Genomic DNA, 17,634 nt, shown 5'->3' with positions numbered 1-17,634 from the left:
ACCCCCAAGCTGTCAGGTATCTAAATGGTACTGATTAAGCCCTTTATAGAAACTGCACTTATATATATATTTATTTAAGTAACCCCCTTCTTTTTTTTATTCCTATGTGCAATAACCCTCTGACATCTTGAATGTATTTACTGTTTTGTTATGTTTGTCATGTGACTATTTAGCATGGAGCCGACTGAGAACATTTCACTGCAATGTATTGTGTATGTGACGAATAAAATCAGAATCATTGCATCTTATGGCCACCTATAAAATAAAGTGTTAAATTAAAGAATGTCAATAAAAGCCCTATACAAGACCTAAATATAATTTCATAGGCCTTAAATATGATTTCCTACTGTCAGGAGATGAAACATAATAAAGATGTAACCAATAGATGGGCTTTATTATTGTTAGTGAAATAGATCTTTGCCTCCCGCAGCATGCAGTGTGCTGACTGCCAGAACTCGGGATGAACGCAGAAGACCTGCCAGCTTGGAGCACGAAACATGATTGATTAGCCAATACCATGCTAAATAATAGTGATAAATTTAACGATGAATTACAAAAGTAGAATCAAATAAATATACAAAGGTATTGGCGCTTAATGGATTATGGAGTTGAGATCTCTAAATGTCGTTTTTTATAAATGAGAAGCCTATTAGTTCAGATAAAAATAAAACCGCACATCAAAGTGCATTCACACTTGATTTCATTATTCCCCTAAAAGGAATTATTAGCATGCACTCAAACAATGCAATCCAGGTCTTTATGAAAATATGAAACACCAGACTCTTGTTTAGCCAACAGCATTTCCACAGTGCTCTTGCTTTGTGTCTCTTTCCCCCTTCGTTTTCCTTTGATGAGTTTCAGGAATATCTCCGTAAAGACGGACTCATTGCCAAAACGCATCAAGTTTTAGAAACGCTGTAGAAAAAGAGCGCAACAAGCCTGCGCGCATACAGCCTGCGCGCTGTATACAAACAATCAGTCGAGGAGGAGATAAAACCTTTTAAATTGAGAAGAAAAACTTTTTAATGTAGTTAGAAATTACATTTACCAAGAGGCAGCCACAAAAATAATAATAAATAATACAAATAAAAAGCTCAAAAGGCGCGTTCACTCTCTGGTGACAACGAGACGGCTTGCCAGTGATGACGCTCCCGCTTACGCGTTTTCCCGACAGCGACCGTTCATGGGCACTTGGGAAACTTCCGGTAAGAAATCTAAAAGTTCTTCTGCTGGGTTTTATTATCCGATAAAAAAACGGAACTAAAGTACCGGTGTGATGTGTCCAGAGTATGTCATGATTGTGTAGGTTGTTTATTACTCACTGTGTTTCCAGTTCGGACTCATTGGAACTTGTGCAGCTCCGCAATGTCTCTGACAGGGCCGGCCCGAGGCATAAGCGATACAAGCGGGCGCTATTTTTGGCATGAGAGCAACTGAATGAGCCTTCCAGGCCCAAGAGGTCAAGGGGCACTGAAGCCCAAGCCCAAGTCACCATCTCAATAAGTCAAAAAGCAAAATGCTATGAATATGCTTAAATTTAGGTATTTCCCTTCTCCAGCTGGCCATATAAAAAATACAGGAAATCACATCTACGTAATTCAGTATTAATACAATTGATAATGTCAATTAATTCATTGTCAAATCATTGTAGTGTGACATTTTTGTCAATAATCGTAGAGCGCAAATGACTCCGCTAGGTGGGAGGGGGGGCCCCAATATCAAATTCTGCTTAGGGCCCCCGAAAGGCTTGGGCCGGCCCTGGTCTCTGATGACCATCACTTTTACCTCGGGTGAACCATTTAGTTTAATTAAGATTTTGCAATTTGCAGTCCAAGTGTTCTGAATTGTTCCCTGCTTTTTTATGTTGCGAGCCATTCTGGCAATGTCGGCGTTTTGTTTTGTCAGATGCTCGTTTAGGAACACATTGTCTGCAGGAAAGCAGCCACCTGTTGCTCCGTTGAGCTGCCATCCCTTTCACCGGGCTCCCCCCCGTTGGCATCGGTCACCGCCCGAGCGTATGACCGGGGTTTAACGTGGGGCCCGGTAACGATGACGTTGTTTATCCTCGTGTAATTGCTCCAGTTCAGACACTGCCTTCAAGGTGGATAATTTTTTTGGATTTTATCCTTTTCCTCGCTCTGCAACCGCAACACTTTGATTTCCCCAGCCAGGTCTAGGATGTCTCGTTGCTGCTTCCTCATTGCGGCAACTTCTTCAGAAAGGAAGTCGAGAGATCTTTTAATTTCCTCGGCTTCTTCGGCCGTGAAAGCCTTCTTCGGCCCCATTCTTCCCGGTGTCAAACTGTCTCCTGCAAAGCGCGAGCGAGCGAAACAGGAACGAAGGTGAAGGTGGTGAAGTTAGAAAAAGGACTGGAAACCAAACTAATCTGCAAGCTCATGTTTTTCTTTTGCTCTTGCATACGTCTGGCCCCCTCCATATCCACCTGATCTGGACCAGAACACAAAATCACTACCGTTCATCAATTCATACTTTGCATTCACGTGACTACCATGGCTACCTGGAGGGCAACAGACGCCGACAAAATGACGACGAACAACGGCCATACAGGGGAATTGCAGCCTTGCAGATTTCCAATACTACAATCAAACAACTATTCAGACCATAATTGTTCAAATTAGATATCAAGAAAAGATAAACATACTCGGAACTTGTGATCCATACACAGCTCCCGCTGATGTGTTCATTGCTTTGAGGTTGGCAACGTCTCGAGCAGACTTGGAGTTTGGAGATATTTACATTTATCGTAGGCCCTATAGAGAATCCGTCACCTTATACCGCACAAAAAATTAAAGCCTACAAAAGTATGGATAGCAAACTTTTTTTCATGACTCTACGGTTAGGAAGAGTGGAGTCGAATTCCTATTTAACAGTGCTGTCTTTTCCTATGTTCGAAAGGAAGCACCTTTTCATCTCTCCTGGACCCGATGACGTTTTCCTCAAAGGTAAAGGAAAGGAGGCATAAAGGTTAGGAGATTTGACTATTCGTAGAGGCCCTGAGACTATTTGGACAAGCTCAACCAAATGTTAATTCAACTAACATCTGTCTGTCCATACCATTTAAAGATGATTAAATATGTTATATCGTTCACAATATTGAGCATTATTTTCTTTATGCAATACAACTATAGGCATAGCATCAATCAATACGGTATGTATATTTATCAAATACCAGTTTTATGGTCTTAACTTGTGTTCGTACAAAACCTTGCTAAAAATTTCAAAGAATTTGTTGCTATTTAGAATATTGTGGGGACGACTGTTTGTAAACCTCTTCCTCACTCTTGGCATACTGAAAACCATCGGAATACAATAAGTGATTTATTCACTGTATGACAAACAATAATGGCTTACTTTTTGCTAGTGGGCGAGAACAACAATGAATGAAGATGATGTTAGTAAAAATTAAGGAAATGATTGCATTAACTTCAATGATTATATACCTCACAATGACGTGCATCTAAAAATGTATACATTATAACGCGATCTTGAACTATAACGTGATTGATGAAGTATCCTTATATGTACCCCACAATGACTTGTTTATGTTGTTTATGTCAACACTACGATTTAAGAAATGAATAGTAAACCAAACTGTGTTTGGAATCAACAACAGAAATACCCTGCAGGTTAAGATGTTGAAGTATATGTGTTGCGAATAAACTCTTTAAATATCTGGACTTATATTCACTTAAAAGGCCCCATGACATGCCACCAGGTGTGAGTGTGATTAGCCGTGACCACTTTTGATGTCATAAGAGCCAGAGTTTCAAAACGGCTCCCCATGACATACCTAGTCGTATGTCATGGGACCTTTAACACAAAAGATTTCGTGCATCTCAAAGAAATTGAATCAAGGTCCAACAACGCTGCCCCTAGTGTTCAGGGTGGCCATGGTACGCAGAGGGTTCTTCATCTCTGGGTTCCCATTGGGCAGGAGACACCAGTGCCCTTCAGGCCGCAGTACCCCCTGGGGTTCTTATGGAGGTACTGCTGGTGGTCGTCCTCTGCGTAGAAGAAGGTCTTGGCCTCCGCGATCTCTGTGGTGATCTGACCGAGACCTTCTTCATCAAGTTCCTGACAAAACAACATGAAGGACATCGTAGTTCTGAGTATCTACACACTAGACCATTTCGCAATCATGGAGCATTGTACAATTCAGAGTTCCTAGGCTATTATTATTACCAAGACTATGGCTGCCCGCCATAGTGCTTTTTTTCCCCTGCAATAGTTTAATAATGAACCACAACTATCATTACATTTTCTTTACAAACGTTTACACTTGCACGTCTGCGTTTCCAACACGGTCTAAAAGACAGGCGAAGGTAAGGCAAATTAAGGTCCTTTTATACAGGCACACGAATAAAGGACATTGTTTCAACTATTTACATGTTTGATGTTCCCTGTTTGATAGATAAAGTAGGCTCAACAATCGAATGGGCCAACAGACACAACACAATCAAAGAAAGAACGAAAGAACAAGAGAAAGACACAAAGAAAGAAAGAAAGAAAGAAAGAAAGAAAGAAAGAAAGATGACAGAGAGAGAGCTGAAGAAATACCTCAAGACAGATTAAGGAAGAGGAAAAGAGAGAGAAGAGAGCAAGAGATGACCTGAGGACAGCCAGTCGTGAAAGCAGGTATACAATGTTGTCTTGTTTCATGCCTCGATATTGGATTTGGATCTGTATGGAAATGTACATGGATGGATAGTAACATTAACCCGTTCCTCCTGTACCTGTTGACTGTGGGCCGTGCTCCAGCATGCGGTGCATTTTGGGATCAGTTCAATATAAGTTTTAGCAGCCTTAGAATGAGGGCTTAAACCATGAATCAGGATGGCTTTATGTTTTTAATATTTGTAACTGAGTACAATAAACGGACGGGTTCCATACGTGTTACTTTGGGAGCTGCCCTCTGGCTGAATAGGACCATTACCTTCTGGTACTGATCCCTGGAGGCCTGGGCCTGCTCCAGCTGCTCCGGGGAGTAGGTGTAGATCGCCGAGCGGTATGTCGTCCCCACATCGTTTCCCTGACGCATGCCTGCAGAAACACAGTCAAACCCTCGGGGAGGAGCCTAACCACCAGGGGAGGAGCCCGCCCACCAGGGGAGGAGCCCGCCCACCAGGGGAGGAGCCCGCCCACCAGGGGAGGAGCCTAACCACCAGGGGAGGAGCCTGACCACCGGGGGAGGGGTCCGCCCATCAGGGGAGGAGCCTAACCACCAGGGGAGGAGCCTGACCACCAGGGGAGCAGCCTAACCACCAGGGGAGGAGCCTAACCACCAGGGGAGGAGCCTAACCACCAGGGGAGGAGCCTAACCACCAGGTTTAGACTGCTGTACAATACCCTGACAACACAATGTGGACTGGAGGCTATATTGCATTTAATCTATGTTCAATTCCGTAATACACTGTCGGCTCAACGTTATTTTCAAGTAGTCCACCACGCTGTATCTTACAAGAGGCTCAATGACAATTGTGAATAGTAAAGGTGAAATTGGGCACCCTAACCGGGCCCAGCGTTGTAATATAATGGTATCCGGTGACCATTTATTTTAATCCAAGCTGTTGGTTTGTTATATAGTCTACGAAGGCTCTTAATACAATGTTCATGCATGCCAAATTTTTCAAGAACTGGAAAATCCAGATAATAGATGCAGGTTTACATAACAGTCATTCAATTCACATTGAACAAGGTCATAGCAGGCGAAATATGGATTCATACTCAAGCTATTTAATGCATAACAAAGCAGTCCATTATGCAGTCTTTTAAGCTGTTGTACAATCGAGGGGGCGTTGCGTTTGAACCACGAAAATAGCCACATTTATTGTAAAATAAAATACAACGCCGTAAAATGTGGCATTATTAATGAGGTGTATTGTTTACCCTTTTGGCCTTCCAGTTTATGAGCTCCAATGCAGGATGCAAATTATGTTTGTGTTCAATGTTTATAAACACCTGGTGCAATCAGACCTGTTTGTGCCGCCTCCGCATTCTGAAAGTGTTTAAAATGCCACCATTGGTCCTGAAAGGTGTTTTTAGTGAATGTCTGCAATCAGGTGTGGTAGTGACCCTTTTGCCTTCCATAGTTTATCAGAGCCACCGCACGTTCTGTAGTGGTTCTGCGTTATGAACGGTGATTACAAAAAAAAAATCATATCCAAGTGCTTCTCAACCTTTAACTTGACCATATGCAAACGTATAAAATAGATATTTTATAATAACTATTTTTAAGTAATTATTAAAATACTTATTATCATTTCATTAGCTACATTATTTGTTTTATTATTATTGTGCGCACCAAGAATAAAAATGTTGATTTAGTATTCTAGTAACAAATATGCTTCCTCGCAGTACTCGGTTTAATACTGCCTTTTCGTATCTGTTTAATCAAACAGACATGCCAATGTGCCTTACACCAACAGTAGCCAACTATTTTAGAGAGTTGCTACTTGTGCTAGGTTTATGGAACAAATAATTCATTATTTCTGATTTCCAACCCTTTAGGAATGGGTCTTAAGGTACAAGCCTCTAAGAACAGGTACAAACGGATACAACCCCGGGCGCAAGGCCACCATGTACCTTGAGTAGGGTTGTGGTTTTCCCAGAAGACCTTGAGCAGCTCGGAAAAGGAGTTTGGAGAGAAGACAACCCGCACCACCTCGGTGTGTCCCGTCCGACCTGTGGGGGAATAGCTGGGTGAACATTTCTTAAAATGTATCTAGAAGAACACTTCCAGGATTCACCACCTCCCCGCCTCCAGACATCACTACCTCCATGAGTCACTACCCCCCTGCCTCCAGACGTCACTACCTCCATACGTCACTACCTCCATGAGTCACTACCCCCCTGCCTCCAGACGTCACTACCTCCATACGTCACTACCTCCATGAGTCACTACCCCCCTGCCTCCAGACGTCACTACCTCCATACGTCACTACCTCCATGAGTCACTACCCCCCTGCCTCCAGACCTCACTACCTCCATGAGTCACTACCCCCCTGCCTCCAGACCTCACTACCTCCATGAGTCACTACCCCCCTGCCTCCAGACCTCACTACCTCCATGAGTCACTACCTCCATGAGTCACTACCCCCCTGCCTCCAGGATTCACCACCTCCCCGCCTCCAGACGTCACTACCTCCATGAGTTACTACCTCCCTGCCTCAATGAGTCACTACCTCCCCTCCTCCAGGAGTCCCTACCTCCAGGCAGGAGTAACTACCTCCCCGCCTCCATGAGTCCTTACCTACCTGCCTCACTACCTCCCCTCCTCCAGGAGTCACTACCTCCAGGCAGGAGTCCCTACCTCCAGGCAGGAGTAACTACCTCCCCGCCTCCATGAGTCCTTACCTACCTGCCTCACTACCTCCCCTCCTCCAGGAGTCCATACCTCCAGGCAGGAGTCACTACCTCCCCGCCTCCATGAGTCCTTACCTACCTACCTCACGACCTCCAGGAATCACTACCTCCTTGAGTCCTTGATATTAGCATAATTAGAGATAACAAAACAACTTGTAGATTAAATGAAATAGAAGTGACCTATAATTGGTGTGGCCAGAATTGAACCCCTTGTTTTTCTGTAAAATGGACCCAATGAATTATGTGTGCGAACATGTGTGTGGATACCAGATGTTAGCTACCTGTGCAGACTTCCTGGTAGGTGGGGTTAGCAGTGTAACCTCCAGCGTAGCCCACTTGGGTGGAGTAAACCCCTTTTTGTTTCCAGAACTTTCTCTCTGCACCCCAGAAACAGCCCATTCCTATCAACGTTACGATAACACATAGCAGAAATAAATCAATGTAAGGGGCATTGACATATTACTGTATTTTCGAAAACAAAGCAACATTTTCTATAAGCCGAAGGAGCGGTTAATGGGGATGCGTTTCAAAATACCACAAATAAGCCGCTCCGTTTTTTACCTGATATTTTGTCTTATTGCGATATGGCAAAATAGCTTTTTGCTTTGGCTTTGCATGGAATTCCGATTTGTCTTTTCACTCGTTATACAGAGTTTCATGGTGGCGAATTAAAGGGGAAAATACATGCCTTTTGTTTAAAAGGCACTCTCGACAAATTAACTATTTTTGGTCAAACTAATTTCAATTGAATGATGCCTCACATATATTATTTGGGTTTTATTTACCCTCATTTCTGAAAATGATTTTCTAAAAAAAAAATCCTTGAAAACCTTACCAAAAAGGACCATTTGGGTTCCATCAGGAAAGGGTGGAATAGTCGTGTTTCCATTAGCTTCATGTTTATCTGTGGAAGAGAATGATAGGATATTAAGCGCTGCACTTAAACACACACACACACACACACACACACACACACACACACACACACACACACACACACACACACACACACACACACACACACACACACACACACACACACACACACACACACACACACCTTTTTCCCGGCATGGACCACATGTTTACACTGACCGAGGTAATACACCGGCTTGAGTTGGCACACAAATTTATAGACGGAATGTTTGATTTGAGCGTGACCAACTTAGTGGCTGTTGGGGACAGAAGTTCCAACTGCTCAAGTAAAATAAACTCAATTGACAAAACAACATGGCCACCAGAGGCTCAAAATCGTCCAAATTTAACCTAACACCAAAAGGCGGGGGAATCATCGGTCCAAGGACTGATCGGTGTTTCGAGATATACGGCTACTCGAATTCTGAGCTACCCTGGGCGGGATTTAGCGTGAATATTCATTACGGAGGTTGTACCACACCATACAATGGGAAGTTTTCAAATGATTGCTTATCTAAATAGCCCTATGTTATTAGAAATTACTAACTTTATGCAAGGTCTACGTTCATGCAGTAGTACTCGGCGTTGACCCGGTGTTACACCGAATTCTGCGACCCACCGAAAAGTGTGACCCCAGGGGGGCGCTGTTGCATATTTTCTGCAATATGCACGAGTTTGAAGCGTAGACAGGCATGACAAAAACATAATATCTCCCCCCAACCAATTACCTTTTTATTAAAGGTGCTTAATAAATACATTTGATTGATTTCATTAGCACTTTACAGACCCATACAAGGATAGGGCGTTTAGTACGGTCCTTCACCGTTGCTTCTTTACCCATAAAAAGCCACAGTCAGTGTTAAATTACGCTGATTTACCTTTGAGCATTTCCTATTATAGGCTAGTGTAAAATGCTTTTTAGAATTAATGTTAGTATCAAGAAAGGAAGACCCACCGGTGGGGGGAGATCTTTTGTTTTATTTATAATGCACACGTGCATGTTGCAGAATATGTACAACAGCGCCCCCTGGGGTCACACTTTTTGGTGGGTCACAGAATTCGGTGTAACACCGGTCCTAAAAATGCAATATTATTTTAAATTATATCACATCAAAAAAGCGGTAGCTAAATTTAATTGAATCAAGCAAGCAAACATAGCTGTTTTTTTGCTCCAAAAAGCTTGACTTACCTCGAATTTAACATAAGATAGATCCAATTTAGGGTTGTAAGGTATGGACTAAAATGTATATCACGGTATGATTTGAGGTATAGACTGTAACGGTATAGCATGGTATGTTAATTCTATCTTCTAATTTCGATATAAATGCTTCTGAAAGGGTAAAATACTGGTTAGGCAGCAAACAAAAAAAATGCAAAATATTTTCTCAAGTTACTTTCATCTCTGAAAAACACTAATGTTTAATGGTATGGATTTCTTTCTCCACTTGCTCGCGGACCTTGCCATAGGCATAGTTTTGGAATCTCAATTTGGCTTAAGTGTGTGCAGGCAGGTAAGGCGTAAGCCCTTTCTATCGACATTTGGAAGGGAACCGTACACACATTTGGAACGTTAGCTCGTTCCAACGCTGGCATTTTGTCTTAAGGACTGGCTTTGGAAAATGGGGCCTCTATGAATAGTCAAATCTTAACCTTTATGTCTCCTTTCCTATACCTTTGTGGAAAACGTCATTGGGTCAAGGAGAGATGATACCAGGTGCTTCCTTTCGAACATAGGAAAAGACAGCACTGTTTAAAATGAATTAGACTCCACTTTTCCTAACCGACTTCATCGCGTTACGGGGAGTATTGCTGACCTTTAGCGGCTCTAGCGTGGAACTACAGTTTTCCGAAGTTGTACTACAACAAGTGCTCTTCGATCCATGCGTTATTGTCGTATTGATTACAATCAGGTTGTCGCCAATGCATCAGTGAGAATCACTTAGGTCGGAATTGGCCATCGGGAATATTTTAGGCCACTTGAATCCCATGTGAAAAAAAAGGAGCTAAATATATGTTGATGTTGGGATTAACTGCCCCCGGTAGTCTTTCTTAAATTTGAAATCGACATTTTATTTTCTTACAGTGTATATTGTGTGCTAAATAACCAGCAATAAATGAATTCATTTTGATGCAAATAATATGTTTCTGGAATTGGTTCCGTTATTATCAATTGTTTTTCTTCTCTTCCCTTCTTCTGCTTTCCCGCGTCTCTCATGCGTCTTCGCGTAGAGTCGGTGGCATATTGCTTTAAATATTGCCGCCGTAATGGCTTACGGGATACCACTATCTCCTTTCCTTTCGTTAAGGTTGCTCAGGAGTTACCTATGCTATAGGCAGCACTCGAGATGAGGGGGAATGGCATCCCCCTTTGGAATTAAGGGGGAACAGCCATCCCCCCTTCCCATCCCATTATTTTATCAATTAATGTGCAAATATTACTGCTATTTCATTATAGCGGTTTCCTTTTTCAATGCGGCGCAACGTAGGGTTGCCGCGGTGGAGCCGTTTTCACACCGAGTAATACACTTGTGTCAACACCGGTATTACAGACTACAAACGGTATAAACTTTGAAACTAGGTCAACCGACATCTTCTCCGTCAACTCTCCTCTCACACTCGGTGACAGCTTCTGGCAGCGCGCCAATTCTCGGTGACAGCGTCTTATAACGTTCTATATATAATAGTATAATATAATTGTATAATATCACAGCCAAAAGCTCTGTGCGCCTCCGGATGGCCGTAGCGCGGGGAGCTCTCGTAGGGATTGGGCTTTGCGGGGTCTGTTTACCGGCGATGATATGGTTACCGTTCTTTTGTGTTCCAAAGGTTTATTAGGTAGCCTATCTATTATTATCTATAACTATTATTATTACATTTTTATTTTCTTAATTATATTATAAATTTCTACTGAATTTTTTCTTTTATTACTGAAAAAAATAAATAAACTGTTGCCGGTGTCCTCAACACCGGTAACACCGGTAACACCGGTAATACCGCATACCACGGCAACCCTAGCGCAACGTTACTTTTCCCAGGGACAGATTTGACAGCGATACTGCATTCTCGGGCAGTATGCTATTCCGGTGTACTTGCGCAATAGTGCCTTCACGAGCTCTCATTCCACACCGTACGAGACAGACACTGGTAGCGTGAAGCTGTCTCTGCATCTCAGACATCGCCTGTGCAGGGAACTCTGTCCCCTTTTCTCCCTTTCATTCCAACCCGTGAGCAACGCTAGTCTCCATTCTCTGCCAATGCATTCTTGAAAAATAAGAATCCTTAAAGGGCAACTTCACCCATTTCACTTAAGCTTTGTATCGTTAGAAACCCACTCATATTTTTGAATGGTCGAGCATCATTCCCTTATTTTCTGGAGAGACTGGAGAGATCCGTATCAATCTCCAACACTTCCTGTTTACAATGACGCAATATGACGATTTTTGCGTACAAGAAAATAGGAAGTGTAAGAGGGGAGGATTCTCGTAAGACTACAACCACTCTAGGGGGTGGGACCCACTGACGCTACAGACCTATTCGAGCAGTGCCAGTGGGTGGGACTTCACCAGCATCCACAGCGTCTGAAGCTAAGCTAACAGTGGCTGTTGATAAAACCGAAGTACAATGGCGGAGGGTACTGGATCTGACATAGAAGATGGCACCATGCAAAAGTTCACGATTTCAATGAATGGCCTATTTTATAACTGTTTTCATATATAGGGCGCACCGGATTATAAGGCGCATAGAATAGAAGATACTGCAGTCAAACGTTTGACTGGGGTTGCATTATGCATCGACTAGATGGAGTTGTGCTAAAGGGAATGTCAACACAAAAGTCAGATAAAGTCAAACTTTATTAAGCGTTCTGACCACTCCGTTCACTCCCATGGTAACGATGTTCAAACGTTAATGTGCATATTAACAATATCTCCCAGCCTTGTTCAGTTGTAAACACGTAAAAGAAACACAGTCTGATACTGCTAATTCAAACGTTAGTGCATAACTCAACATTGTTCAGTTACGTATAACACGTAAAGCTCACTTCTTCAGTTCATTCCCCTTCCACGAATCCCTCGAATTCTTCTTCTTCAGTGACCGAGTTGAACAGTTGGGCGAGTACGGCATCCAACATGCCCGGCTCCCTCTCGTCATTATCCGAGTCAGTGTCGCTGCTGTTGCCTGGCAGTTCAGTGATATTCCTGCCTTCGTGAAAGCTTGGACCACAGTTGAGACTGTTATATCAGCACAGGCATCCACGATCCATTGGCAGATAGTGGCGTAAGTCGCCCGGCGCTGTCTCCCCGTCTTGGTGAACGTGTGTTCGCCTTCTAAGGCCCCGTCCACACGAAGCCGATTTTTTGGTGAAACCACATAACACCGGGATTCCACCGGACGCGTACGCTCCGCGGAACGGCTGCGTCCTCTGCCCTGCGTCCATTCCTACCGGGCGCGTAACGGCCACCGGTCATGACGTAATAATGTTGATGTGAAGTTACATGAGCTGAGTATTACGTTTATTTAGAAAATTGACCGGATGCTCTATGGCTTTTACTTTTCACTTCCTGCCCGGCTCGACCTGCTCTGTCGAAATTGACGCGGTTTAGCAGCGGCTCGCGGCAAAAATAGAATTGGACGGAAAGATAGCGCCGCGGCGCAGCACGCCGCTCCTGGGACGCTGCTGAAACGTTCCGCGGCGCGCCCGGTGGAAATGGTCTCATTGATTAGAGTGGAAGCGATCAGCAGCGGTGACCGCGGCGCAGCCGTCCCACGGCGCGTACGCCTCCGGTGGAATCAGGCCTTAAGTCTTGTCCATTCGGCCGACCGGCCAGACGGAGCCGGCGAATCCGGTGCCTGAAACCGCCCTCGGCGGTGGTTTCAAATCTATCCGGACCTTTGCGGTTTCGTGTTAGGATTCGTGTGGACGTCTGAAACGCTTGATGGCAGTGGCTCCCCACCAGCTGGGGGACGTCAGAGTTGCGTTTAATTTTTTATTTATTATTTTATTTGTATTCTTTTTGTAGCTTTAAATAAAGCCCCTTGATTAATGTAATTACTAACTGTACATTAAAAAGTATTTCTGCTCAATTTAAAAGGTTGAATCTCCTCGTGACTGAATGTTTGTATACAGCGTGCAGGCTTGATGCGCTCCACTTTTCTGTGGAGAACCAGCGCCTTGAATATTTACTACAGCGTTTCTACAGCTCCATGCGGTTTCGAAATGACTCCGTCTTTACGGAGTGTGCCTTATAGTCTTTACGAAGTGCGCTTTATAGTGTGGAAAATACGGTATTTCACTGAGTTCACCAATTAATGCCCCTCACTAGAAATGTTGTGTGAAATGATTTTCAAGCAGTCTTGCGGTATCAGCTTGGTAGATGGAACAGCGAGGTGTCCGATAGGCGGAGATCTAGATCAGCGGGAGTGGCCAGCGAAGCTGTGCATCGTGGTGCATGGTGGGAGTTGTTGTCTCCAATCCACAAGTGCCAAAAAGTCACTTTCTGCCTTTTCTCGGTCAAGACGGCACCAAACTAGAATTTTATTTTAATATTCGACTACATATAGGACCCAATTTCAATACATATTCATGCCTCCACCGGTGAAATGCTCCTTTAAATGTGATGCATGCCTCCGAATCGTGTGATGCGTCTGATCAGCTGTGTTTTTGGGGATAAAATAAGAGCGATGACATGACAGTAGTCATCGCTCTTATTTTATCCCCGAAAATAAATAATAATATCACAATAATAATAATAATAATAATAATAATAATAATAATAATAATGTAGCAGGTAGGACGGTTATGATGGGAAGTGCGGCTTGGCCCCGCCCACTGGCACTGAATATCTAGATCAGGTGGCACAGGTGGCGCTTCCTTTAAAAAGAGTTGTGAGCCGTGGACGGGAGAACACTATTGTGGTGTAGATTGAAGCGAGAGCCCCTCGATGTCTCAGCTGTGCAAACAGGAGAACGTGAGTCTTGTTGGGTTGGCTGGTCGTTTGCGCTGACTCTTTCTTATGGATTAGCACCTAAGGGTGCACTCACACTAGCCCTTCTGGCCGTGGCCGTTGGCCGTTTTCACACCTAACCGTGCTCAACTGGCCCCATCGTTCTCTGGCCTGCACTCACACTAGGCCATCTGGCCGTGGCCGTTGCAACTGTGGCCTGGCCACGGTAGGCTCTTGTACATACGTCATCACGTCGTAACACGTCATCATCAAGCGTCCGCTGCATGGACCATAATAAAGTCTGCCGCCGCCAGTCAGAGTTTTAACAACAATGGACAACAACACAGAGAACACAGTTCGCACTTTGCTGAGCCTGTTGCTTATCGTCTGCCCAAATGGCTAACAGACACTCGACTTCTCTATGGGACCAACGTGAACCAACAGTTGAACCGCTTGACGCCATGTTTACCGTTTAATGGGAAAGAAGGCTCGTCGCCTTTATTATGTCCATGGTCGTCGCATGGACTATACGTCATCCAGCTCAGGTTGCGTAGCCGTGCGTGTGCGCATGTCGGCTCATTAGCATCTGTACCGTGGCGGCCCGTACCGTAGCAGCACACCTCTCCCAAGTGGCCAAATTGGCTTGGCCTGGCCAGACTCACACTGGCAGATTTGATCTCGGTTAGGTGTGAAAACGGCCACGGCCAGATGGCCTAGTGTGAGTGCACCCTAACACGGTCCACTGTTTGTTTGTAGCCTCCGCTTGGTGTCTGTGTGTATGGTGACCAGTAAATGGTACACGCAAGCTACCGTTGCTTTACTTGCATAATAGTGAGTAGTCTACACGGGTCTGCAATAACGTAAGTTTATGCATTCCATTTCCATAGACAGTCTTTTCATTCAGAGATCTAATCATGTCTAAATTATCACTAGGATTCAGAAGCAGTTCAGAAGTATAATCGGCTGACTGCAGCCCTCTGAACGACTTGAGGAGGATCGTCTTCGTCTGTTTAATCTGCCACTGTTTTTCCTGAGCTTAATTAATTGTTTGTTTTTATTTACTCTGATGTACGAGTGCCTTGAATATTTGCCACAATTGTCTTTGGCTGACCTGACGTAAGCGGGTCTAGGCCGTGAAGGTCTGCTAGCCTGTTCGCCTAACTGTTTTGTCTGTGTCTTTGTCTGTTTCTTTTGGTCACTATCAGTATATCTTGGGTGGCCTATGGGCATTGTGCAATATTTCTTGTAGGAGCAGCATCCCGTTTGCAGTGTTCATTAGTGTATGTGTGTGTGAGTGATAAATAATTGTGTCCGTGTGTGTGTACGGCCTATTTGATGTGAAGTCTTTCTTTTCTGTGCATGCTAATCGTAATCATTCAACATTATTTACTGTGACTTTTGTATTGTGGGATCTCATCTGCTGCTGCCTATATATGACCTTTGCTTGCCCTGGTGGCCAGCCAACAGGCTCCTTTCCTAACCGTTTTTAGCACTTCCGGGTCATCTCGTTAGGAAAGGAAATGTCCTATGCAAAAAAGAGAATTCGTAGAGGCTCCTAGCATGGTCGTACGATGGACCTATTAAATAAGTCGTACGTACCGGCGTACCATACAAATGGATTACACCGTAACCCTTACCCCTTTCATAAGTAGAGTTACACTGCCCCACTGAACGTTTCGATTGGCTGTGAGCTGACCACTGAACGTTCCCATTGGCTGTGAGCTGACCAGCCAAAGTCGGAGCAACGTTCTACGCGTGCGCAGTAAGCCTAATGAGAGGCTCGTAAACATGTTATATATGCGGGTCACAACGCTTTTACTGCTACGATGACTGAATTCAAAGGACGCCGAATTTAGTTCTAGAGCGACTGAAACATTGTATATACGTATCGTTATTCAACGTAACCAGTATTTTAATAACGACAGTACAGCTGTAATAGTTCATTCTAAGTGCTAGAGGTAACAAGGAAGTCCTCAAAATATGGTCAGAACTAGATCTTACCCGAAATTTTCATACTCTCGCACCTGCCGGGTAGGGCCGCCTCCGCCGTGGGCATCTGGGTCTTCGAGAACATTTCTCCCATGTGTAAGCGACGACGCCAAATGAATCGCAGCCAAGTGGTGCCAACCATCGATGGAGAAGGTCTGTCTGCGGACTGAAGATAAACGTTACGCCCCCCTCTACACGTTACGCCCCGTTCTACACGTTACGCACCCTTATTTCTTATGGTTCGTTTCTGACAATGACCTATTCTGATGGTGTGTCCCGGATTCTTCGGGAGCCAACTTACCGAGTTGCACCTTTGACGTAATTTCCGGTCTCGGAGCATTTTTAGCGTTCCAGTGCAACTTTGTTATTGTGTCATGAAATTTCTCCTTTATAAAGAAGATAAATATCCATTAATAGCACAATCACACAGCTAAGTTACTGGCTTTTGCAGTGTTTACCTACCTGTGGGCTTTAACAATAAATATACTGCACTTAATGAATAAATGTTCAATTAGTCCATGTCAATATTGGCAATATTTAAACCATATAACAAGTATGCTCTTCCTGGTATGTTGTCAAAATTCTGCAGAAAAGCTCAGAAGGTGTAAAACCGAGAATAACAGATCCAAGAGAACCCTTTAGCTTCAAATTAGAGGAACAGGACTGCCAAATAACTGTAGTTCAAACAGTTTGAGTTAAAACATTAACTTGAACCAATAATTTCCTCTCTGTCCAAATCCCCTGTAGCCTTTACAGTCTGTGTAAAGACACACAATCTAATGGGAGATCCGATACAGGGTAGGTCGTCCTAAAATCTCCCCACACCTTATGACAAAACAACAGAACGGTTTATGTGTAAAACATACATTCAGGTTATTATTATTATTTATGGGAAATTTTCTTGCAGCACTTCTACCTTGAAGCCACACACACACACACATTTATTTAATTATAACCGTCAATTAAATTCATGGTGTAATGCGATTACCATTTGATATAGATGGTAATTAATGTGTGAAGAATCATAGCATGAAGGTACAACTTTGAGGCCTCTGTATTTAAATAATTCCTGGGGCCTCATTTATGAACCGTGCGTAGAAAAGGCTCTCATTCTTTCTTACAAATTAAATTTAGGATGTGCTTAAGTAAAGAAAAATCTGTATTTATCAAATGCTCGCAAGGCAATCGTACTCACAACAGCAAGTCAACTATCTTGATAAATCCCACCTGTTCCATGTACCATGCTGGTGCGAGCTCAGCCTATTGCATTCAGAAACGCTTCACTGTAAAACCTAACAGTACATCTTACTAAAAGAACTAAGTAGACGTAACTTAAATCTCAAAAATCGTTGGGGTTACTCATTCACCTGAATGAACAGAACTTAAGAATCAATAATTGATGTAA

General features: G+C 43.6%; 1 protein-coding gene across 1 annotated transcript; it reads right to left on the bottom strand.

Annotated features, from left to right (window-relative positions):
• Positions 1 to 3,323: 3,323 nt before the first annotated feature.
• Positions 3,324 to 16,531, bottom strand: msraa (methionine sulfoxide reductase Aa). Its single transcript, XM_030345469.1, has 6 exons — positions 16,242 to 16,531; positions 8,219 to 8,287; positions 7,665 to 7,784; positions 6,604 to 6,702; positions 4,955 to 5,061; positions 3,324 to 4,095 (listed from the first exon to the last, which is right to left on the bottom strand). Exons 1-6 carry the CDS (start codon positions 16,369 to 16,371, stop codon positions 3,931 to 3,933), a joined length of 690 nt encoding a protein of 229 aa, XP_030201329.1. The 5' UTR covers positions 16,372 to 16,531; the 3' UTR covers positions 3,324 to 3,930.
• Positions 16,532 to 17,634: the final 1,103 nt, after the last annotated feature.

This window comes from Gadus morhua, chromosome 21, assembly GCF_902167405.1.
Source record: "Gadus morhua chromosome 21, gadMor3.0, whole genome shotgun sequence".
NCBI lineage: Eukaryota > Metazoa > Chordata > Actinopteri > Gadiformes > Gadidae > Gadus > Gadus morhua.
The sequence above is the reverse complement of the archived record's forward strand: the minus strand, read 5'-3'. Positions and strand labels throughout refer to the sequence as shown.